Consider the following 24,830-nt stretch of genomic DNA (forward strand, 5'->3'; position numbering starts at 1 on the left):
GACAATAGCTTCCTAGCGTGTACAAATCAAAGTCAACATCATTTTCCTGTTTCGAGTGACTCCATACTCTTAAAAGAACATTTCTTGTAGCTGTTCATTTTTACTAACTATTTTTACTTTTACCCCATTTCCGAGGTGTTATCTATTCTGATTACAGTCTTCCACTTTTTTTTTTTTTTTTTTCCAAAAAAAAACTCTCTCTTGAGCTACATTTTTGGGCTCACTAAAAATACTGTCACTTTTTTCAGTCTGCTTTTTGCCAAACACTGAATTCTCTCTTTTTCCAAATCCTGTCACTTGATGGTTTTCAACATTGTTCAGCCTTTATCTGCCTTTGCTCTGCCACTGACTGACTCCATTGACCCTCTCCCACCTAACATGCTCTTGCTCTTCTATTCCCTTTCCCTCTTTTACTTGTTATTTTCTTCACCAACTCCAGTTCTGCTGTTCGGATTCCTTCTCCCCAGTCCCTTACATTGCTCCATGGATGTGTCTTGGCTGTCATCTTGACTTTGCTACTTTGATCTTCTCACAATGCTCAGCGCCTTTGGAGAGAGCCCTTGAACTTCACTGCCAAGTGTGTGGGGAGAATGTTCAAGTTACTTGAATGAATACTTTAGGTTCAAAGATTTTTTTTTTTTTTAAACAGATCAACTCTGCAACAGAACTTGGAGCGTCCTGGCCTTGATGCTGACAGAGCTGAGCAGTCCTGCTGGTATGACGGGCTTCCTGAGCTCAAGGCTTTTGTCCGAGGACACCTTCCACACAAAGTATGCCGGGCGCTACCAGGCCCTGGCTGCACAAGCTGTAATCACGATTAGGAAGAAAAGGATGTTACGCAAGTTTGACAGTGTTGTTTGACAAGACATGCAACAATACGCGATCAGACAACTGTTGACTTTTCAAGGAAAAACACGTGTGTGAGACCACACAAAAAAGCCTGGTGGCTGGTGAAAACATGATTCATACGCAGATGCCTTGGGTGAGGAAACAGATCAGGCCTTACAGTTTGTTAATTTAAGAGGTACAGAGCAAAAATATCTACTTAATGGAAAATGAATCCATAAAATGGTCATCTTTAGTCAGTACTACATTTTTTTTAGCAAAGCGTTGACCTTCTTGCCACTTTTCTTTGTTCTTAACTGAGCCTCCCTCAGTACAATAGCACAAGCACTGTTCGTATTTGAACCTTTAGCATCGGTGACTGTTCCCTTTCTCCTGCTTCATGCTCTATTTCTGGCTGGCCTCTGCCCATACCTTCTCCCCCCTCACCCTATTTCCCTGCACTGCAGCCCACCCATCCCAGGGGAGGACACTCATTTCGCCCTTCAACATGGGCGAGGAGCGCTCCAAAGGCCAGAAGCGATGACTCAGTGGGTCCACGCGTGTGTCATGGGGCGAGCCGGTGGACAGGACTTAAAAACAGCTAACCAGCTGGAGGGCCAACACACAAACAACGTTGAAGGGGCTCGATTTTGGGGAGGGTGGGGATGGAGTTGAAGAGGCTCGATTTTGTGTTTTTTTTTTGTTCGATTTTGTGATTTTTGTGCTGACACATTTGGGGGGGGGGGGGGGGGGGGGCTGGTGTGTGGAGAGCTTGTGTTCACCCCACAGAGGGAGCTGCTTGAGACGGCTGCGCTTTGCCTCGACCAGACACGAGCGCTGCCTCAGCAGCCCTGTGAGGAGCTGTGGCGGCGCCGCCATTACGTGAGGCGGGCGGGCGCGCGGGCAGCCCTGCCTCCCCCTCGCCATTAGCCGGCGCTGCGCCGCGGCTCCGCCCGGGGCGGGGAGCGGAGCGGGGCGAGGAGGTGGCGGGGCTTCCTCCTCCTCCTCCTCCTCCTCCTCCTCCTCCTCCTCCTGCTCGGCTTCTCCCGTGCTCGCCTCGCCTCGGGGTGGTGGTGGCGGCGGCGGCCGGGCCATGGTGCGTCGCGCCCGGCTGGCGCTGGTGGCGGCGGCGCTGGTGGCGCTGGGGGCGCCGTGCGGGCAGGGGGCGCGGGCGCTGGAGTGGTACACGGCGTGGGTGAGCACGGCCTACGTGGAGCCGCTCAGCAACCGCACGGTGCGGGGCAACACCGAGAGCGGCCGCTACGGCGACAGCTCGCCCAAGGAGAGCGCCCAGGGCTTGGTGGGCATCCCCCGCGGCGCCTCGCCCCGCCACATGGAGGGCTGCGCCGCCGACACCGACTACGACGTGCCCCTGCCGCCCGGCGGCCGCCCGGCCCCCGAGGGGGAGCCGCCGGCCTGGATCGCGCTGGTGGCCCGCGGCGGCTGCACCTTCAAGGACAAGATCACCAACGCGGCGAGGAAGCGGGCGGCGGCCGTGGTCATCTACAACGAGGCCCGCTTCGGCAACAGTACCGTCTCCATGTCCCACCTGGGTGAGCGGGGCCGGGGCGAGGAGGACGAGGAGGAGGAGGAGGAGGAGGAGGAGGCGGCTTTGTCTAGCGCAGGTCGCCCCCAGATGCCTCCTGCAGCTGGGGCTGTGTGGGGACAGCTTTGTGGTACCATCCCCCGTGCAGGGCTGTGAGGGAGATGGGAGCGCCAGGTAGCTGTGAGGTAGGGGAACTGGTGGATAGAGGAAAGAAAAAATGTTGCCGGGGCTTGTCTGAGCATGCTTATCTGTCGCCTGCAGGAAGGATCCGCGATTCCTGCAGGTATCATGGGGCTCCCCTGCTCTGTCGCCGCAGCCCCTGCTCGGGCTGTGTGGCTGAAGCGCGCTGCTGGGTGCAGTGAATGTGTCCGGATCAAACCCGTACCCTAAAGGGGGAGGAACGCCTCAAAACCCTGCTGTAAAAATCTGTTAGCGTGTGCAGGCTGCCGAGGAGCTGGAAGGCCTTCAGGGAAGGACAAAAAGGCAAAGCACACCATCAGAAACGTTGATAGCGCATGGTACTGGTGCAGAGAGTTTGCTAACGGTCATCTCTTGGTGGTGAGGAGGAGGAAGACCAGCAATTTGGTTGAAGTAGAGCTATAAGGCACTTCTAAAGAAAATAAACTTGCTTTCTTTGATATAGCAAGCTGAAAATCTCTTGGAGCCATTGCTTCCATAGCATGTATAACATACTGGATGTATTGGCTTGGCCCGTTTCTTGCTTTCTTAATCCACTGTGAAAGTGGAGGGGGGGTGCTAGGTAAGATGTACCTTCGGTTTTGGTTTTGTGTGGCAATTAAGATTATTCTTTTTGTAACTTTTTTACTTTTTTCCCCCTTGTTGACACTCTGTGTTGGTCAACTGGTACAAGTTTTTTTTCTGTTTTTCCTCTCGGGTGGAATTTTCCCACATTCCAGCCCATGCCCCGTCATAGCCTCTCCTAGCTATTATTTGCTTTTCCATGAAATCTCTTCTTCCTTATCTTATTTTCTCTTTTTTTGTCATCTCTGTTCTGCAGATGACCTTCTTGTGTTGATGCTTCAGTTCAGACATGCTGCTGTAGTTACATTTATCAGTGGTATGAAGAGAAGTCCTCCCCTACTGCTGCTGCTCTGTTAGCATTTTTCTTTGTAAACTGGCAGAATTCTGATGACAAAAGCTCTCCCTATGTAAAAAAAAAAGTGTGTTTTAGCATAGTGTACGTACAAGCATACATTTGTACTTATTTAAACTGACTCCACAAATGCAGGTTGGACCTCAGGATGGTTTGGAGGGGGTGGGAATATACCGTGTAAAAATATCAGCACTGTCTGTGAGTAACAGATTTTTGCTTTATGGTGGCAACTTTCAAATGTGTAAGTGTTTAAACTAACTAGCTACTAAAATTTTCAGTGCACTTTGCTGGAAACAGAGGGAAGAATTACTGCTAGTGTTTTAAATCTTGGATTGTTTGAAGAAAAAGGCTGTAGAAGGCAAGGGAGCATATGGAATATAAAGTAGTGTTTTTACAGCATTCAAGCTTGCCATTCCTCTGAAAGGATTTGTGAACTGACATAGAAGGAAACCCTGCTTGTGAGAGGAGTGCTCGGAATAAATACTGTAGGAAAACTGCAGTGCTGTAACTGGGGAGTGGAGCTGCAGGCACGAAGAACATCCACTGAATGGATCTGCAGTTGGTGGCACTGGAAATGGTGTGAGATGGAGCGATCGTTCACGCTGATAGAGGTGCAGCCTGACTTACATGCGGATGATAAGTTGGTAACTTTCCAGATTTGGTGTTTTTAGGCTTATTCCTGCAGGAGTGTGAAGATTCTTGAATAGGCAGATATTAAAGGTGATTTGCTCAAGCTGTTGTCAGAGCATTTGGTGAAGGACAAATTCTGCAGTTTAGTTTTTCCTTCTGTTGGTATTTTGTGTGCTTCATTAGTGCAGTGAGTAGGGATTTTAATTGCAGTTTTGGAGCAGTAAAGCCAGGAGTTTGATTATAAAACCTTGCAATCCTGCTCCTTTTTTTCTAGTAGAAAGTCTTTCAAATACGACTTTTTACTGATATCTCACGTATTCCAGGTCTTTGCTCTCTGTCTGAATTGAAATGTTGGAAGTCTTGTCTCCTTGAGGGAAGCAATGGAACAACTTCACGTGTGCCTGAGGAGTTTTTTTTCCAGTGGAAAGTATTTATTTTACCTGAATGACTCGAGCAGTTGCACTTGTTACTGAATCTGAACAGTACAAACTCAAGTTTCAGTTTCAAAGGAATACGGACATTTTTAACTGTTTATTTTTGGTGCTGGTGGTGTGGGAACTTAATGTGATACAGAGGCTTCAGATTCCTTTCCAGAAAGAAAATAAATATTGTATACAAATACTTAGCTGGCAGTGGGTTGGAGAGGAATCCGAAGAGGCAAGGTGTGGGGTGCTGTGGAGAGCAGAATGAGTTAGAGGCGCTGGGCTGGTTGAGAAATTAGGGGGAGGCAGAGGTATATCGCAGTGGAAAGAAAGGGTCTGTCAGTTCTGAATTTTCTGTTATAATGATGTTTTGAAAAGCTCTTGGCAGCTCCCAAGAGGCAGGGTTAGGGTTATTTTGGCATCTGCTTCAACTCTTTGCCACATTTCTTTCGGAGACTGGAGTGCTGCTCGGGATTCTCGAGTGGTGCATAACTTCTGTGTTACCAATGCTTTCTGCTGAAGGCTTCTGGTGCTCTTCTGCTAAAAGGGCAGAACTGAAATCAGCGGCTTGCTGAACTTGGACAGTCATGTTGACCTGCTAAACTGTTCTGAAGACACAGAAGTGGCTTCTAAATGCTGCTATGTTATTCTGTATGTAAAAGGACAGGCGCATTGGAAACTTGTGTGGAAAGAAGGATGCGTACCTGTACCGGTTGCTTAACCACTTGACTCTTCTGGTTGCACGTCCTGCGCCTTCAGGCAGGTGGAAACACAACACGAACCTGGGGTGTGGGGTGAGGACACTGGGTTGGGTGGCTGAGGACCAGCTCGTCACCTGATGGCTGTTGTGCTGCTAAGCCTCGGTGAAGATCAGAGGCTTCGTTTTGCAACCGGGAGCCAAAGAGCATGTCCGATGGTAATTGTGGTGATTTAAGTAGGATGCCTAAATAGATCTAAGGGCTGACCTCCAGCATTTTACCAGGGTGCTCAAACCTTGAGAGCTTTCTAATGTTTCTCCTCAGGACAAAAAAAAAAAAAAAAGACTGGCTGCAGTTGCTTTCTGGATGATTAAAAATGATCTTTAAGGTATATGTAGGACTGGACAGAAATGAATGTGCCAGTTTAAGTTGCCGAAATCAGGATTCTAATCTATATGGCACTCTCCACATCAGGAGTGATGACTTCATCTGCAGGAGAAGGCTGTAACAATAGGAGCAGTAAAACTGACCTTGGCGTGCTAGCAGGAAATGTACCTTCATCTCCAGAGCTTCGGACTTGTCCCTATTTCCAGATATCTGAAGGATTTGCCAGCTCTCACTGCTCTATTTGGATGATAATGGCTAAAAAAAAAAAAAAAGCACACACCAGATTTCAAATCTACCCAATACCACTGAAGCATCAAGAATATCTTAAAAAAAATAATAATAATAATAATAAAGTAAGGGGGTATTTAGGGTATGAATGTGTCTGCTTTCTGCGGGGTTAGAAACAGGTGTGTAACAATAAGGCCACGAAAGCGTGCTCTCAAGGCATGTGTGTGGCACTGCGATTTTTATAGGTGTGATTTATGGTCTGCGAGTTGTGTTGCAGTTGAAGCTGATGGGATGACTCAACAGCATTTGTCTTTGAATAATGCGTTTTCAGAACAGAAGTCTAAAATTAGAGCGAGGAATGAGTTAAAGTCCTTAGTCTTACAGGCTGCTCAGGGCAACTGCTTCTCTGAGGCTGCTTTTGTAACAGTGGGTATCAATTTTTTTTTTCTTCCCCTCCTTGTGTCTCGTGACCTTCAGGGCCATCGTGTTTAACTGAGTGTGCCTCTGATAGATTGATCACGAGTCTTTAAAACTGTTCAGATGCTTTTAATGGAAATTTGCTTAAAAACGTATGCATTACTTGGGTTAGGTTCTTCAAACGGGAAGGTGTCACAGTCTCCAGCAGCTGTTGCACAAAAATACCCTGCCTTCCTGTGCAAGTAAATAACCGGCTGATAGGTGGACGTGCTGGTGACAAGACAGAAGTAGGCATTGCTGGTTGTTGTGGGTTTTAAAGTCGTTTTGGTGTTAGGAGTTGTGGAGAGAGCTATGCAGCAGGTTTAAACCAGCTCTAGATTTTGGGTTTGGGGAGGAAGTCTGTACTGATCGAAAAATCCAGGCTGCTTCCAGTCTTTTCTTATCCAAGGCAGAGTGAAACGACCGAAGCCTTTATCCGAGGCTCCTGGCACTGTGCATGAACTGTCCTCAAGTCCCCATCCTGGTATTTGTAAGTCTTGCAATTGCTTAAACACCTATGTGGATCAGGATCTTGGCTCTTGGGGAGAAAGCTCTCGTTGACATGGGATGTGATTTTACCTTAATGATTTATTTTTTTTTCTTGGTAATTCGTAGAGATGCAGTGCAAGGACAGAAAGCAAGGAAAGCTTCACCCACCTCTCTGCAGGATTTGTTATCCTCTCTGGTAATGCTTTTGGGCTGGCTTAGGGAGGAGAACAATGCTCACTAACCAATTCTGAGTGTGCTTGGACTTGTGGAATCATGTGAATAAGCACGTTGCTGGTGAGTAGGGCTAATTAGGAAGCGAGTTGCTTGTGGATTTGTCCTGTTTGCCTTCAACTTCACTGCTTTGTGCCTTGTACGAAACCCGCTGGACAAGACAACACATGCTGAGAGCTAGGTGAGAGCTGCCGGTGAGCAGATGCAGGATGGCTGAGTGGAGACCTACGCTGGGCCTTTCTCCACTAGCACTTTTTTCCCCTTGATCCTCAAAACTTGGAGAAACCCAGCCCTGTTTGGGAACCCTGCCCCTGTGCCAGGTCTGAACGCGGCCGGCGGGTGTAATAGCTCTTACAGGAGGTGAGCACAAGTGGGCTGGTTGCGTAAGGTGGAGCTGAAAAAGGCTGCCTGGCGTTCAGATTGGGGGATTATTCAGCTCCTAACTGGGACTTTCAGCATTTCATCCACAGCCATCTGTACCTTCTGCAGCTCCTGCCAGCTGCCCTTTGTGTGGCAGCAGTGGTGTGGCTGGCGGAGCAGTCCCAGCTGGAGGGGTTGTTTGAAATGCTTAAAGCAGATAGCTTTGTGCTGTTGAAGGAAGTAGGTGAGTCCAAAATGGTTGTTTTTTTTTTTATTGTTGTTTTCTAAACCCCACTTGACATATTGCTGTAAATTAGGCAACCGTGTGTTTTGACATAGCTTCTCACTAGAGAACATAGCTGGGAAGGCAGAACGCTTCCTCTTCAGTGGGAGGTTTTGCTGCAAGTAGGTAGAATCTGGAAAGGTAGCCGTGACATTACAGCTTTAGCTGCTCTGTTAGGAAACCCCCTCCTTCTTCCTTGACTTTCTCCCCGAATCAAGCTTAGTTTCACTTTCTCAGAGATAGGAGAGCAAAGTAAACTAGAAAGCCATAATTTACCCAGGGCGTATAGCAGTGTTGGTACACACGAAAGTGAGAACTATTTGAATACAAATGGCATAGACCGGTGAAAAGGTGACATTTTAATAAGTATGTTTGCTTGCCATTTATTTTGCAAGACTTGTCAGGTGTTTCTGAGACAAGTACTGGAGATGCTGCTAGGCAAAACTGAACAAGGCTCTAATTGCAAGAGATCTTTGTTTCTGCTTGGTGGTCTTGACAGTATCTTAACTTGTTTGGCTGCAGTACGGTGGTGCTTAAAGTCTTCTCGGAGTTAGGTGCTTTTCTCCCCATATGGATTGAGTGCTTTTGAGTTTAAATATATTTTTTTTTAAAAAAAGTTATTTGGTTGCATGCTCCCAGAAGGGTCCCAAAATGCTTCTTTACAAGGCCTTGTCTTGAAGTCTCATTAAAATCTGAGTATTTAGGACTAAAGAATTAAGCATTTAAATGTTTAATGTAGCTGAATATTATCTAATTTTTTTTTTGTTGTTCACATATCCAGCCTAATTGTGCTGTGGATTCCAATTCAAACTGAACTGAACGCGTCTCTTTTTGTGGCAGTTCATATACTGTCTCCAGCTGCAGCTAAAATTCTTATGCTAACAAAGACCAGCTGCGCTCGGGTTGCACGTTAGGACTTCAGCAAATTCCAGATGAGTGGTGTATAACTTGCCTGCCTTCTGCGTGGCATCTATGTCCCGTTTTGCTGTATGGAATGAGGAGTATAGGGCTTTGGTAACAGTAAAAGGGCGTCTGCTGAAATTTCTCATCCACTTGAGAGTTTCATAATGTAAGTAAAGGGTTCTTTATTCAACTTAAGTTCTTCTATGCCTGAAAAAAAAAATAGGATTTTTTTTTTCCAGTTTTAATCCCTGTTCTTAACTAAAGAGACCCAAAGTACCGTCAAACCAGAATGCCAAAATTCTCACTCTCTTTTTTTTCCCTCTCCAACAGGAACAGGAAACACAGTGGTGATAATGGTTGGCTATCCAAAAGGCATCGAGATACTGGAGCCAGTACGAAGAGGCATCCCGGTGAAAATGACCATTGTCGTTGGCACGCGTCACGTGCAGGAATACATCAGCGGTCAGTCGGTTGTGTTCGTCGCCATCGCCTTCATCACCATGATGATTATATCGCTTGCCTGGCTCATATTTTACTACATACAACGTTTCCTGTATACGGGATCACAATTTGGAAACCAGGTAATTGTGGATGAGGCTTTAAAGCATTTGCAGTCTTTGTGTCAAATCAATTGCCTAACGTTTTTTTTTTTTATTGAAGCATTCTTGAAGACCTGTACCTCCTTGCTGCTGTATGATCTATGAACACTACTCAATAATAGTTGGTGAGGCTAATAAATAATGAGCTAATTGGCACCGCAAGCTTGACTAATGGTAATTATTAGATACCAGTATGAAGTAATAGGAAATATATTTAGCCAGTCATAATCAAAAACTGAGTAAAGGCAGCTTCCTATGTGGTTTGTCACCTAAGTTAATTTGTTGTGTCAAAAGGTCAGAGGCTATTTGCATTCTTATGTAATTTTCATTCTGAAAGTACAGATTTTACTAACCAGAATAATTTTTTTAATGGAGAAAGACCATGGTAACTTTTTTCATAAGATGCAAGTAATTGGGGCTAAAATTTTTGTTTCTAAAGCTTTATGAAAAATGCTTGTCATACCTGTAACTTGAACTGCAGCAGACTGCAAGGAGCATGTGTGGCGAGATTCAGCTCTTTCAGGCTGTCAGAAGTTCTGAGAGTGGTGGGAGTACTGGAAAGATCAGGAAGAGATAACTTTGGTTACTTTCTTTGCCCCTTCCAAATCCATATTTTTGTCCGAGATAGTTTTAGGGGAGAACAAAGCAACATCAAAAAACACAAAACAAAGGATTTTGACTTCAGGAGTCTGATCTCTGATTGTAACTTACAGGACTCTCTTAGGAAAAAAAAAATTGTAGTCTACTTGAAGTGTTGATTCCCTTTAGTGCTTTTTTATTAATATTTAAGTTTTAACATTTGTATTCTGGGAATATTTTCAAGAAAATAAAGTTTGAGAGGTTTTTACAGAAAAAGAGGGGGCATTAGAACACACAAACTCTCTGGTAAAGAAAGGTATTTCTTCCTGTTATATTGGCTTTGATACAATTCGCACTAGGGGGACTTGTGTTATTTAGATTGAATGTGATGTTTCCCAAAGTAAGTGCCACAAACTCTTAATAGTTTGTCATGTAAATGCCTCTTAATTAAGTAGTCCGGCATTAGAAGGCTGTATCGCTTTCCTTAGTTGTTCTTCTTTTAAAGCTACTGTTGAAAGAAAAAAAAACTATGTATATCTTGGACTAGATACATTGTTAGAAGTCTTACAGTGAATTTGGGAAACAAAAACTTACTTTTCTAACCCAAATTTTATTTGTTTGGGTTACTGAATTCAGAGTAATTAAACCTTGGAAGTCAGTTATGGTATGCTTTAAAACAAGCTACTATGTAGCTGCTGAGTGAAGGTGAAGAAGGGTATCTTATGATTTATTCTAATATTAGTTTAACAGTAAATCTTTGGAAGAACTCCTTGCTACAGAAGATGAAACAGGACCATATAGGAGGTCCTGAGCTGGTAGCGAAGGTGGACTAGGCTGTTGCTGGTCAAGTTCACTTAGCGGGAATTGTTGGACAACTTTTTAGCATCACTTACTGATTTACAGTATTGATTTTCTTATTTTTTATTTTATAAAGGATATAAGTCATTGTAAGTATTGTTAAAGGGGGAAGCTGCCATTAAGTTTTTTTTGATTCCCTCATGGTGTTTCATCAGTGAGGGATCCTGCTAGACAGATCAAACTCTAATTGGGAGCGTTGAGTTTCTAGCAGTAGCTGTCTCTTTGTCTGGGAATACAGTACTGCTTTATTTTCTTGCTTCCCCTCCAAGCATAATTAGGGCTGTTACTGTATAGAAGTCCAATATGGTGCCTCACGTCTGTTAAGCCTTTCTTGTCGTCTCCTTTGCATAATGTGTCCTTTCAGTGTAAAGCTTTGTATAATGTGTTAGGCAGTGTTTAACCGAGGGGCGGTATTAATAGCTACAAGCAGCCTTTTGACCTGGTAGCCCAGCTGTAGGCAACTCGGCAGGATTCCACCTTCTCTCCAGCTCGTGTTAAACCTACGTACAGCCTGCTTGCTCATGGCTTTGCTGAACAAGAAGGTCTGGTTATACTGCTGTTGTTTCAGTGCTGAGCGCCTCTAAAGTGTAAATTAGCTTCAGTTTTCCAGTGTGGGAAGGCCCTTGGTGCAGGCACTTACTGTACAGGGCTACATGCGTCAGTTTGGCCCGCATAGTTGTGTGCCAGTTGAGCCTATTGTTCGAGCAGTGTGCCTACAGATAATGTTTTCTATTGTGCCTCAAGAATGCAAAACTTGCAGTCCCTCAGCATCTGCTGGCTGGAAGTATTTTGTAAACAGATTATCTAGCATTCAGAAGACTTAATAATCCCCATAAAAAAATATTTAAGCTTTGAAGTGTAACTCCTAAAACTAGATTCTGTACTAATACTTCAAATTTTATTCAAGGGACATAGGAAAGAAACCAAGAAAGCAATCAGCCAGCTTCAGCTGCATACTGTGAAACGTGGAGACAAGGTAATGTGGTGGCTTTCATTACTGTCGAATGATTTGAAATCTGCTGTAATGCCTTTATAGAGTTGAAACTGAATTTATTGCAAGATAACCACAATGTGACTCTTACAATTTTAGGTTCATTTTAGTGGCTTTGCCTAGAAGGATGATCTTAAAATCGAAGAGTCAACATTTAACTGTTTATGAAATGTAAAGCTGTTTTGCAGAATGTTGCAGGAAACTAAAAAGGGCTGATACTGTAAAGATGAGGAAATACTGATCTTATCAGCACTTGAAAACATCAACAGGTGGATTGTGAAATACTTCCTAGGACCTATTGACTGCACAGTTTGTACAGCTGATGTAATGTTTTCTTTTCATTTAAGAGAACATCCATCTTCTTATTGATAAGAAAGCCTTGGTAATCTAAAGCTTTGAAAATGAAACACTTGGTTTAATCTTTTTTTTAAACTTACAATACATTAAGGAGCAGTATTGGCTTGAAGTATAAATATTTAAAGAAATATATTTTTTATATTAGGATAAAACTATTCTAAAGTTTTAGCACAACTTTCAGAAAGTTAACTCTTTGAGCATAAGGCCTAAACTCGCAACTATTTGAACAACTGTATGAATTAGAAAAAAAAATCCAGGGTTTTGAAAGAAAATACTATTTTATTCTCTTCTTAGGCATCTATGTACCTAGATACTACATTAGCTTCTGACTAGACTTCTGGTACCATATAGTTGTTTTTTTTTTTTCTTACCCTTATTTGTCTTATTTGATTAACTTTTACTTAAGGACTGACTCACTTAGCGATGGAAAACCAAGGATTTTCTTTTAAATTGATTAATATAATTAAGGTGAGAGAGGACACTTAACTTCAAAAATGTGTTTCAACAGAAGCTATTTGGCTCAAGTGACATGCTACAGGGTGTATGTACTTCATGGAGTAAACTAGTTTGATGTTAAAACAAGCTGTCTCAGAGCTTGCCTTTTTTTTTTTCCCTTTTATGCATTCAGCATGCTTAGCATTTTAAATGTATGTGTTATTTTAATTAAATTGTAAATTCCATCAAAAAATAACCAATTTCAAGCTCTGAACAGAAGGATGTACATACTTCTGTTTATACAGTGATGAAACTGGAGAGAAAGGAGGATGGAGCTGAATCAAAACTTGCATGAAGCAGTATCACAGCATAACATCAGCATAAGTAGAAATGGATGTAAGAGAGTCATGATGAACTCTGTGGTGAGGACCACAGTGAACCTGTTAATTGCTTTTAAGTTGACGTTCAGTCAGCCTCTAACAAGGATTGTTTTAGGAGATTTCGCATCAGGAATTTCCTTCCCATCAATATACCCATGATGAAAAAAATGTAAAAACTTATTAAAAAAAAAAAAAAAAGTAAAATTTTAACTAGGTTATTGTGCAGCATGCTGGTAGTAACTATGAATGTCACGTTGATTAAGCAAAGTAGAATGAAATTAGATTAAAACATCTAAAATACAGGTTTTCTGCTTTGTAAACCATGGTTTACCATTTGATTTGAATCATCAAACTGTCAGCAAATTTCAGGAACTTACTGACGCAAATGTACCTTCATGAACTTATCAGAGAACTTGTCAGAAAAGACAGTCCTGTCTCTATATAAAGGCAAAACATATTTCAGTCGTTAGGTTTGAAAGAGTGCCACCGTTGTGATACAGTACAGCCTTTCATTATCACTTCTTTCGGAGTTGAGGTGTTTAACTAAAAACGGGTCAACATTTAAAAATTGTATTTGCTATCACGTAGATCTTTCTGAGAAGCTTATGGGATTATTGCGAGATGCACACATTTGGTTATGTGCTGCATGCTTGGATTTTGTCTCCTGAGGAATAAAAAAAAAATATTACAGAATAAATGTGTATCTTATTTTAACTTTGCTTATTTTTTAACAAAAGATTTACTTAGGAATTTGAAGCATTAAGTATGTAAAATGATAGCATGTAAAGGAGGGAAAAACTTCCCTTGAACTTGAAAGTTCATTCACAGTACTTAATTCATTTGAATGTTTGAGATGATTTTTAACTGCTTCAGTCAGCAGTAAACATGAAATATACTTTTGGGAGATGAAAGGGAAGTTGGTCTGATGTATGTTCTTCTAATGCTTGTTTTATACAATTCAATTAACACTGAATTACTTGTCAGGAGGTACCTATCATACTTGCACTGTTAGGATAAGTATGGCTTCAAGATGGCAGAAAGACTTGTTAGGGAAGATACATAGCCCTTAAGAAGAAATAAGGTGGGGGGCAAAAATGGTATGATTTGAATTCTCTGGTGTGAGCTTGGAGAGATGTTCTAAAAATCATCCCAAATTGTTACTTCAGTTCTCCTCCTCTAGCTTCCAAAGGATATTTACTAGGATGTGGTAGAAGGAAAAAAAAACAAAAACAAAACAAAACAACAAAAAAATATATATGGGAAGATGAGGCTTGTAGTACTTAACCCTAAGAATCTCCTCCTACTTAATCTCTTGCAAGTCTTTGGGACCATCAGTAAAAATAAAATGAAAGCACAGCACACTATTTTATTTTATCTGTGACCTCGTGTAAAATTTCTTGATTTTAATTATCTGTTATTCTTTGGGAGCAGAGTAAAATCTTAAAGACAGCGTTTGAGGTATAACAAATGGCTTAAGATACCATGTGTAGTTATTTATATTAGAAAATCTGAATTGGGCTAGTTTTTAATATTAGGTATCGCTTGATCAAATTGCCTCTTGATTGAATCTTAATTTAAACGAGGGAGACATTTTTATTTCCTAAGCCAATTTATACCACGTTTTGTGAAATTATATATTACTCAAAGCTTGTTCTGTAATTACATGTGAATGTAATTTGCACATTTAAATGTGTTATCTTTAGGGTTTAGATGTTGATGTGGAAAACTGTGCTGTGTGCATCGAGAACTATAAACTGAAAGATACTGTTCGAATTCTGCCATGCAAGTAAGTCACCGTAATTATTCTCTTCTCTTTGTACTATGTTTTCCCAAAGAAAAATTCGATGAGCCTTCTGGAAACTCTTCTGAAAATGCTGGCAGAGCTGAAGCTGTTTGTATGGCCTGTTACATGTTGAAGGGCACTAGGAGACAATACACCACCCCGTGTTAGTGGGGGAAAAGGAGCAATTGGGAGAAGTGTAAAAATGAAGTAGAGCTTTCTTAATATTGTTTGAATTGTGCACTTGAAGTGATAGCTCAGTAGTGTCATTGTAGTTAGTAGCATCTTTTATTTTGGGTTAGCATGGTAGATAAAGACATTTCCAGAACTTATGGTTATGTCTGTCCTATTAATTTAAGCAGTGCTTAAATGTCAAAGTCACAGAGGAATTGGGTTACCTATTAAGGTAGTAATTTGCACATCTTCTAAAAGAGTAATGTTTGATATTTCATTACGAGTTCTAAAGGGTGTTTGTTTTCTTTAGGCACATCTTCCATAGAACGTGCATTGACCCTTGGCTTTTGGACCACCGAACTTGTCCAATGTGTAAACTAGATGTTATCAAAGCTTTGGGATACTGGGTATGTTGCACGCTTACCTTTAATCTTCAAGAAAAAAAGCACAGTGCAGGAAGCACAGCTTCGTGTAACTGTTCAGAATGACAACAGTTGTTACAGTTGGTACTTGGCTAGACTGAAGAAGCTGGGCAAAGAACTGAATTTTTGATGAGAACTGGAAAAAGTGTGGCTTTTGGGTAGGAGCTTAGTGTGGAAGAGCTTATGAATCCTCAGTGTACTCTCTTGTGATAGCCTTTTTTTTTCTATCAACAACCAACAATAGTAATGAAGTTTAAGCAAAGGTGAGGCAATTTGCCCAAGCTACAAAACTATAAATTCAGTAGGTCTTGTGTATATACTTGATCTTGCTGAGAACAGTGATTCAAAGGGAATAGTGATTTTTTTTCCTATAGTTTAAGTGTATTTGTGTATGCTTCCACATATGCTAAGTGCTTTATCCCTGTAAGTGGGCCAGTACTGAGAACCTTCCTAAAGACATTCATCAGAAATTGGTTAAATAGAGAAAATGATGTGCTCTCATTTCTTCCTGACAGCACCAGAAAAGAGAGATGAAGACACATGCGGTAGGTTACTTGGTCACTGTTGATAAATAGTCTCGAGTTCCACTAAAATGCCATAGGCATGAATGTACCTCTTCTCTTCTACTGATCTATAGAGGTCTTCAGAAAAGAGGCATTCCTTGGTTTCAGGCTTCCTTTCATTGGCTAGGTTTGCATTTTGACTAGCTTTTCTCTTACTTCATTAGAGACTTATCAAGTCTGTGGATGACTAACGTTTTGTTTTGTGAGAAGTGACAATACTCTTGCTACGTAGCGTGTATGTAGGCATGTATTGTCTCTATATATACATGCACCAAATTATGGTGGCTCTGTGTAGTAAGGCTTTATCCAAGAATTTCAGTGTTCTCATGTGAAATAACTTACCACATTAACATTGGTATGTTAATGGCTTACTGCTAGCTCATTTTCAATTCTTGGTGTTAATATAACTTGTGTTCTATGCGATGAAAGGATATATCCCTCTGTATACAGTCTCAAAGCCAAGACACTTTAAAATCTAAAACACTTCTATCCCCTGAACTCGTACTGATACCAGCTCTAACCAAGAGGAGTAATGTCTCCTCTGCTTGTTAGGTGAAAAGAATGTAGGAAGCAAGTCGAGCAGGGTTATGTTAAGTACAGGGTTATGTTAAGTTCTGTAAGTACAGAAGCTCTCTTCTCTTTTCTGATGGAATGGGGGAGATGTCTTGCTTATGTGTCAACTGTTCAAGTCATGCTGAAATTAGCAATGCGAGAAGTCATTCAGGTTTTCTAGCTCAGTTTTCAGCCTGATCCAGGTTGCCCAACCTGATTTGTAAAGTGTTTGTGTGAACATCTTGTTGATGTGAGGACAAGTGTGAAGAGCAAGGCAGTTCTTTCAGGAGTGTGCTGGCTGAGTGACGCAACGGCAGACACGAGCGTGCAGCCTTGTTAAAGAAGTCTGCTGAACTCTGCAAAGAGTCTGAAGGCTGACCTCGATTTTATGGTAAACAACTTCGCTGCTGCAGCTTTTTCAAAGGGCTCAAGGTAGAGGGAAGGCAGGAGGGCCAGGTACCTGCCGTGTGTCCTGCAAACAGCATTCTACACTGTAGTCTTCAGTGATCTAGTTACTACTTCCTAGGGGAAAAAGAGAACTGTATTTCACCACGTCTGATTTATTGACTTAGTAGAACGTTGTTGAATCTTATATCTTTGCTTATTTAGCTGCTGAAATTTTGGAAACAAAATCATTAATCCTTTCCCCAGTACACACACACACACCTGGAGGTTAGTATCACATGTGTCTTAACTTGTATTCGAATGTAGTTCTATAGCTTATTTGAAATGAATGTTTTGATGCTAAAGAAAGGATCAGCGTGGAATTTCTTAGGATGGGCCTTTGATAAATGAGGAGGGGGGGGAAAAGGTTCATCATGAAGCCAAAGAAGAGTTATTTCTACTGTAGTGTACTTGCTTATGTTTAAATTATATTAGTATGTTAATGGCAATGGCTTAAGGTTCAATTTTAGGAACAGAATTGTGCATGTAGGAGTTATTCTAAAAATCGTATTATTACAAATAGCTCGTGCTGTACAACAGGTGAAATAAGTTCCTTTGCTCATGCTGCATATGTTGCTGCAAAGTGAGAAGCTGTCACATTTGTATTTTGAGGACAGGTTTTTAAAGTTAGACTAGAGGAAGGAGAGGAGGGAAACTTTCTCATATCAAATGTTTGTTCACCCCAGTAAGCAAATCTCAACTTGCCAAACTACTATCATGGAAAAACAACGATTTCTACAGACGTGTAAAGGATCAATAGGTTTACTCAGTGAAGACTTGATATTTGCTGAGCATGCTCCTAACCAGTCTGCAGCAAAACTGTTCTCAAGTGTTGACACACTCCATCTGAAAGGCTGGCTGGGTTGATTCCTGCCACTCTCAGCTTATTCTGTTTCTTTGGTTTCTGATGGAAATAGATGGATATTAAGAAATAGGTTGGAAATAGATGATATTTAATACTGTGCCCATGAGGTCACCTGTAATAAGCAACACTAGATGAAAAAAAGGCCATTTTCTAGTAACCTGAGGTTATAAAGTGGTAATATGGAGGCCTGTGGGTAGGCAGAGGTGTCAGTTAATGTGTTTAATTTTGAAGGGGGACTCTGAAGACCCACTTGAAGTTCCAATACCTGAATCAATAAGTGGCAGTGTTTCAGTTGGAAGCCTGAGTATTGCTCTACAAGAAGACGACAGAAATGAAGTGAGTGAATTGTCAGCTTCTTCCACCAGTGAATCTGTGTTGCAGTGTACCAGTCTAAAAGAGGATGCAGGCGAAACCACAGCATTACTTGGTAAGTAATACGTTGGTTTATCACTTGACGATCCTTGATGCCATTAATTGCATTAGAAGGAGACTTTCTCCAAGGGATTTTAGTGGTCTTAGTATTGCAGTGCAGACCAGATTGAGTGGTGTTACTGCTGATGTTCAAAAAACAGAAGCAGGTAGATTTTGAGGGAATCCCATCAAGATGAAGAAAATTGGTCTTAAAAGGAAAAAAAGATGTAAATAGTGTTTTGGGAGGATTTATTACCTAGAGATAGAACATATACATGAATATTTGATTTGTTTCCAGACTTTAGATTATTGTGCTTTATATGTTAACTTAAAAAGGTGAATGTAGAAACAAATTTTCTTCTAATTCCTGGCTTCTAGATGTGGATGTCAGTAATAACCGACATGGAGAGCATCTATCTAATGGAAATTCCCACTGAACTGCTTCACAGAAGATACCTTGAATAGACTGTTGAAGAACTATTATTTTTTATTTAAGTAGTATGAACTCGTCTGGTTAATGGAAAAATAACAATGTAAATTATTTTACCTTTCAAACTTTTCTAGCTGGTGTTCCAAAAGGGCTAATAACTAAGAATTTTGTACACAAGAGGATTTTATAAAACTTCCTCTGGATGTCTCATCCTATGAAAAGATGCAATAACCCTTTTTCTGTAAGCATTATTACAATGTCGTTGTGTTCCAGAGGGCTGTAACAAAGCTGAAGACTAGGCAGTGAAACAATGTAGAACGTCTAATGGATAAATACTTTGGAAGCACTATTCATGATCCATATGTGTATATATGGAGAACACTTACAAGGCTACAACTATTAAAATGTTCTGAAAGTCCTGTTGTAATTGGAGATGGATATACGTAAAAGACACAATCTAACCTTTGAAGGAATCAAATAACTCCATGGATATGTTACATATCCTCTTTGGTGATGGAAAAAATCACCAGTTGCAACTTTCCTTACGTGTAACAAATACTAATTTGATCTTGTAATGTGTTCCACTCCGAGTGGATGCTGAAAGAAAAGGAGGCTTTCTCCACCTCGCTAGCTTTTGATACTGAATTTGGCAGTAATAGGTTATGCAAGGTGGTCTTCACGTGCTGAGCATGTAGACTTGTTTCGGTATATGCACACTGGTTACCTCTTTCAGTCTTAAACTCAGTAGAACAGAGGTGAAGGGCTAACTATGGCTAAAATATTTATTAGTCTATTTATAAAATTTTACTTAATTCCTTCTTATTCCTGCACCCATCCTGTCCCACTTTATGTAAGAAATTGGAACTGTTTCTTAGAGTATACAAGGTTTGAATTTTTTTTTTCTTTGCATAGAGACGCTAGAAATCTTCTCCTGGAGACTCCATGGTAGGAGTTTCCGCTGGGTTCATCACTCGCTTTTATTCCTTTCTTTTAGATTAGCAGTATTGTGCCTTATAGCAAAACACCTACGAAACCTGAAGCATCTGAGAGTGAATATAAACCCTGGCATCTCCCATTATGACCTCTTATTCAAATATTTATATACTGTAAGTGGTATAAGGAATTGCTAAACTGTTTTGTAAAGAAATATGTATATTTAAGACACTACTTAACTAAGAGTGTTAAACGAATTGTTTAGGATTTTAGCATTGTCATGTTATAAATGTGCTCTGTTCTTCAGTTTGTTTTGGTAAAGCTGTTATTACAGGTTGCTTAAAACAAGGTCTCTTACTAGACATTTGTTTTAGAGTGTATTTTGTTTTTAAAATGTATATTTGGAATGTTTTTAAGAAAATATGCAATTCTTTTTCTAACTTATATTGAGCTTCAGTAGAAGCAATAACTTTTTTTTTAATTTTAGAATGAATGTTCCAGAAATGAGAGGTTTCAGCTGGGGAAATATAATCTAAACTTCTACTTTGCAGAGCAGACGTTTCATCCTAAATTTCCTTTTGAAATATTCTTCCTAATGCCTACTTAAATAAATCTGCCTCTTCCCTGTAGGAGTGTAACTTTTAGGTTTACTGGAAAATTGTCAGGTTGTAGTTCTGATGTCACCAGCAGGTGCAAGTTTCTGTGATGCCTTTATCTTACAAGAAGCACACGAGAATGGAATATGACTGACCAAGCATCTCCAACACTGAACAAATAAAAAAACAACCCACAACTAAAACAATGTATAGGGACGCTTGTCTCCAAAAGAAGCCTACCAACATTTCCAGAACTGCCTTTTTAACTATCTCTTCAATATTAAAAACTAAGTCTTCTCCCTCTTCCTTAACACAAAACTGAACATTGATTTTTAGTAAACGTTGAGAGGGTTTAAACTCTAGCTCAAGGAGGAACCAAAACGAGTTATCGAGAGAAGTCTTGTCAATCTGTGGATTGTGTCTTGCTGATACCTGCAGTGCAATATTCATGCTGGAGGGGAGAACTGTGGTAAGTACATCAACTTTTAAGTCATACTTCTAAAACAAAACGCCTTTCTTCAGAACTGAAGTTCAGAGCTGGATGAAAAGCTAGAGAACCTGCAAACTGACGAGAGTGCCTATAAAATCTGATGTGGTAACAATTTAGAAAAATGACTAAGTATGAGGATTGCTAGAACACGTCTTCTGCTGTCTCCATACCTGTTTCATTTAAGCTTTCACAAGAACAGTTTGCACATAATTTGTGATATATTTAGGTCCTGTAAGGCCAGCTGTGCTGCTGAGGAATGATGACAATAAAAGGCCGAATTGCAGTGCCTCCAACAAGCAGTTTGCTCTCCTTGGAAGCACGATGACAAAATCTTCCGAAGCGAACATTGGTCTGACCTCAGTCAGAAAGCTTATTATGAGCAAAAAGAGTGGCAGTGTGAAAATACAAAACAGGAAATAGGCCATCTGTGGAGCTTAAAGCAAAAGGCTTAGAAACATGAAGTGTATTGCCTACTGTTAGAACTCGCATAAGTAACTTTTAGAGTAGGTGGGTGTAGGCAGCTCGAGGTAGGTACAGGTTTTTGCTGATCAGGACTGACTTTGTTGGATCAGACCTGTATTTCTAGTTCCTAGCACTCCAACTACCAACAGCTCCTATGAAGAGCAGAACAGAGTCTTCCTCACCCTTTGGAGGATCTGTAATCTGCCTTTCTGCTTGGGTTATCTCCTGCCTAATGTGGGAGCTGATGCTGTATGTGCTGTGGGTTCTCTTCCTAGCTGCATGTTTTTCATAAAGCATGTAGGAGCCTCTCTCTGAGATATGTCCCTTTGTCAGATTTTACTGAAGTCTCCCAGAGGGCTTCTTACAGCAAGCGTATATATAAAGTAAAAAAGCAAAAGCCCAGTGCCAGCATAAAGTAGAGAGCCCCCCAGTGGCAGTGTTGAATAAAGAAATTGCAGCAAATCCCCAGCGGAATTGAGGGATGTTACTGCACAATGATGAATTTCATTAGTAGGCATCATTAATTGTGATGTGATGCAAAAAATTGAAAAAGGAGCTGTAAACATCTCAAAATGGAGTGGTGTTTAAAGTGAGGCTAAAGCCTCCTCTTTGATCAAAGGCCTTGGCTTAGTAGTCGAAGAATAAATTTATTATTAAATAACTTTTAAAACTAGCTTTAGCTTTCAGACCTGTTAGCAAAAAAAAAAAAAAAAAAAAGAACATTTCAGATCTAACTGCATGTTAACAATGACTTTCATTAGCAGTGGTACCAGTTTAACTAGACAATTGGGATTTTTTCACTAATTACCCCTAATAAAGATCAGATTCTTCTTTTTTTTGACCCTAAGCAGAAATGGGCTTGAAGCAATGCTTGGATGAGAATCTCTACAGTAGTAGGAAAAAATGATTAGATAGCAGTAGCTCCTTCCCCAGACTCCTTGCTCACCAATGTATGAACGTCATCTGGTTGCCTGTTGCCAGGAATCAGTGCTAGATTCTTCAGAGGAAGTATGTCAGAGGGGTTGTAAGATGGTTTAATTACAGCGAGAATGTTTTTAACTCTTATTAAACTAATAAATTGGGCACTGGGTATAATAAAAGCCCAGCTTTGGTAGGAATATTGTTGGGTAATTCCTGTCCTGTGCCAGCATGTAATTGGGCTCAGAGAAACTGTTACACTGTTTGTTTTTTTTTTTTTTTCAAAAAAAAAAAACATGCCAAGTTTTTTTTAACGGCTTCTTGATTTAGGAGTGGTCATCCTGGTTTTCCTTCCAGCACACTAAAGCTTTCTCTAAGACAAGCCGGTAGTAGTTGTGCAGACAGGAGCCCAGAGAGCAGATGGTGGTGATCATTGTCTCACCTCTTATGCCCTGTGGTATGAGAATGCTTGAGACAGCAGGGTCTGTGCTCGTGGGTTTTGATGAGCTCCATCAGAAGTGAAAGTGCATTGGGCTGATTATTTAGCTCCTCCCAAAAGCAAAATTTTCATGTCTAGGCAAGTACAGACATGCAACTACTGTTAGCAGTTGTCACTTGGAAGTATACACCAGTAGGTTAAGAAGGGCAGTGTGAATTGGCAGAATACTTCTTCAGTTGTTGCCAAGGCTGCAAATACTTAATAAATGCATGGGGTTGGTGCACATCAGCATTCCAGCGTGCAGTAAAAGGTGGAACTCTTGCTCAACAAAGCCTTAAGGGCTCTGTGTCACTGCAACAGTGATACTGTTGTGGAAATTGTGTGGGCATTTGGTCTTGGTGTTTCTGTACTGAGGCTGTTAAGGAAGTACTGGCTCCGCTGCTCTGTAAGGAGAGCTGATACTGAAATTTAGTAAAGGAGTCAGCTGGAAATATTTTGTCAGCTTAACCTGGAGAGAATGGAGCTCTTGGTGTGGGCAGCTTGACAAGAGACTGTTCTCTTCCACCAGCCTGAGTGAGACTTCACAGGATGGCTCAATCCAATTCAGTAGCTTGCTGTTCCACGAGAGAGTTGTCCTTTCCAATTTTCTGTGCCAGCTATCAATTACTTACTTTGTTCTGGTTCTCACATTCGAATTAAGAGTATGTGACGAACTCAGCTTACATGGCAGAAAACTAAATTCCTCCAAGTTGAATATTGTCAAGGTAGGAAGCTGTGTATCCTGACGGTGCGACTGCATAAGTCTTAGAGCTGGGCTCAGGGAACGAGGAGCTGGGGTGGAGGAGGAGGGAAGAGCAAGACTGGGAGATGTGGTTTTATAATAGTGCCGTGCTGAACTAAGATTGCTGAAATGAAAGATGGCAGCAGCAACTTTCTCTTTTTATAACCAGAATTGGTGAAAAATAGTAATATATTTTCTGTCCTTGAGGCTGATCTTTACTAAGTGCTCTTTTTCTCTCACAGGTGGTATGTGAAGATTAAACATGCACAAATCAAGCTGGAGGCTTTTGTTTTTGTTCAGTATGGGTCCTGATCTCTCTCCTCAGATATCCTGCTGTATTGCGAAACTTGGTTTGAGAAAGTTTAAAAGTAGAATGTCTCTATAATTGCATGTGTTTGTGTGAAGAATGCATTGCCTGGAAACTGTCCGTTATGCTTCCACTGGGCCTGAAGCTAGTTTTCACCACCTGAAACATGGTAATGATACTGTATTTTTAAACGAGCATATCCTTCTGAATTGAGAACAGCGAATTAATGAGTTTCCATCATTTCATTAGTCTGAGGCTTAAGTCCAAACTCTGTATTCTCTTCCGCTTAAACAAAACTGCAAATAACCTCTTGAACTTGCTAGTCTCTGTCAACAACTATTCACCATCAACTCTTACGGTAACCTTGTACTAACTCGGTTGCATTGATTGCATCAAGCACTGAACTCCTCTTTCCATTGTGTATGTACAAGTGTAAGGATGTCAAGTTATGCATTGTTGATGTAACTTAATGGCTAAAAGCTCAATTTCCATAATAAATTATACAGACCTTTTAAAAAGCAACACTTTGTAGAAAATGCTTTGTAGAAGCTTGAGGGTTTTCTTTACACAAGTGTGACAAAACCGTCATAAACAGATCTGGGACACTCAAAATAAGCACAAAGTGAGCTTAACTTTATGCTGGGTAGGAAGGGGGCATTGTCTTCAGTAGCTCACATCCTTTCTGGATGTTGTGGTGCTCTCTGTGTAACCCCTGGGGAGCTGTGGTGGGTTGAGCTGTGCTGAGCAGCTAAGGGCTGTGGGGCCAACGTTCAGTGTGTAAGGCTTTTATTTCTGCTCCTCCTTCCTTACTTCATTTAAAGCTCAAGAAGGAAGCTCCAAACAAAGTATAGAGCTTTTAAGTTTGTTTTTTTTTTTTTTTTAAACCCACTTATTGAAGAGATATGAACAGGGAGAAGATGAATATGGCATAGTTACATTGTATGTCAACGTTAGTAGACATGAAGCAGGCAAGCTGCAAATTCCAAGCACAAACTGTGTTAACTGCTACTGCTAACAGTGACATAGCACAGCGCTAGGTTTCAGAAGGAATTTATAGAGCAGGAATTTCTAGACTTAGAGCAGCTCTAAAATAAATTCTACTTTAGTTGACTTAACACATCATAACTTTGGGAAGTTGTACAAGCCTAATCCTCTAATGCCTGGAGAACACTTCCTCCAGGGCATCTTAAAAAAAGATCATGCTGCAGAAGATGAGATTGAGGGGATTTTGTACAAGTCATTGTTACATTTTATTCATGTAATTTATCAGTTTACCTTACTTATGAAGTCAAAAGAAAATCTTGACCTTGCATTACTGATCTTCTGCCTCATAAACAAAAGCTGCTTTAGGTCTACAGCTCTCCTGCTTAATTTTTTATCAAACAGCCTTACATTAGAATGGCTAACTTTTCAAATTGTTTTTCTTTTAAAGTTGAGTTTAAAAAACAGCAATTATTTAACTGTCAACAGTGGTATTTCAGCCTACTCTCTC

At 41.0% G+C, this 24,830-nt stretch overlaps 1 protein-coding gene and 1 non-coding gene across 2 annotated transcripts; both read left to right on the forward strand.

Annotated features, from left to right (window-relative positions):
• Nucleotides 1–1,801: 1,801 nt before the first annotated feature.
• Nucleotides 1,802–23,860, forward strand: RNF149 (ring finger protein 149). Its single transcript, XM_068680432.1, has 8 exons — nt 1,802–2,378; nt 8,903–9,153; nt 11,516–11,584; nt 14,475–14,557; nt 15,036–15,132; nt 17,803–17,998; nt 18,361–20,410; nt 23,274–23,860. Exons 1-7 carry the CDS (start codon nt 1,919–1,921, stop codon nt 18,417–18,419), a joined length of 1,215 nt encoding a protein of 404 aa, XP_068536533.1. The 5' UTR covers nt 1,802–1,918; the 3' UTR covers nt 18,420–20,410; nt 23,274–23,860.
• Nucleotides 20,680–20,793, forward strand: LOC137850386 (small nucleolar RNA SNORD89). The gene has a single exon (XR_011092528.1). It is a non-coding gene; the product is annotated as a small nucleolar RNA SNORD89 (small nucleolar RNA).
• Nucleotides 23,861–24,830: the final 970 nt, after the last annotated feature.

Source organism: Anas acuta, chromosome 1 (genome assembly GCF_963932015.1).
Source record: "Anas acuta chromosome 1, bAnaAcu1.1, whole genome shotgun sequence".
NCBI classification, from domain to species: domain Eukaryota; kingdom Metazoa; phylum Chordata; class Aves; order Anseriformes; family Anatidae; genus Anas; species Anas acuta.

What these genes read in the sequence shown, in the direction of transcription:
- RNF149 (XM_068680432.1), top strand. Translation starts at nt 1,919, where the DNA reads ATGGTGCGTCGCGCCCGGCTGGCGCTGGTGGCGGCGGCGCTGGTGGCG. An exon ending in GATCACAATTTGGAAACCAG is followed by an intron (nt 9,154 to 11,515) that starts GTAATTGTGGAT and finishes ATTTTATTCAAG; the next exon opens with GGACATAGGAAAGAAACCAA. An exon ending in GTTCGAATTCTGCCATGCAA is followed by an intron (nt 14,558 to 15,035) that starts GTAAGTCACCGT and finishes TGTTTTCTTTAG; the next exon opens with GCACATCTTCCATAGAACGT.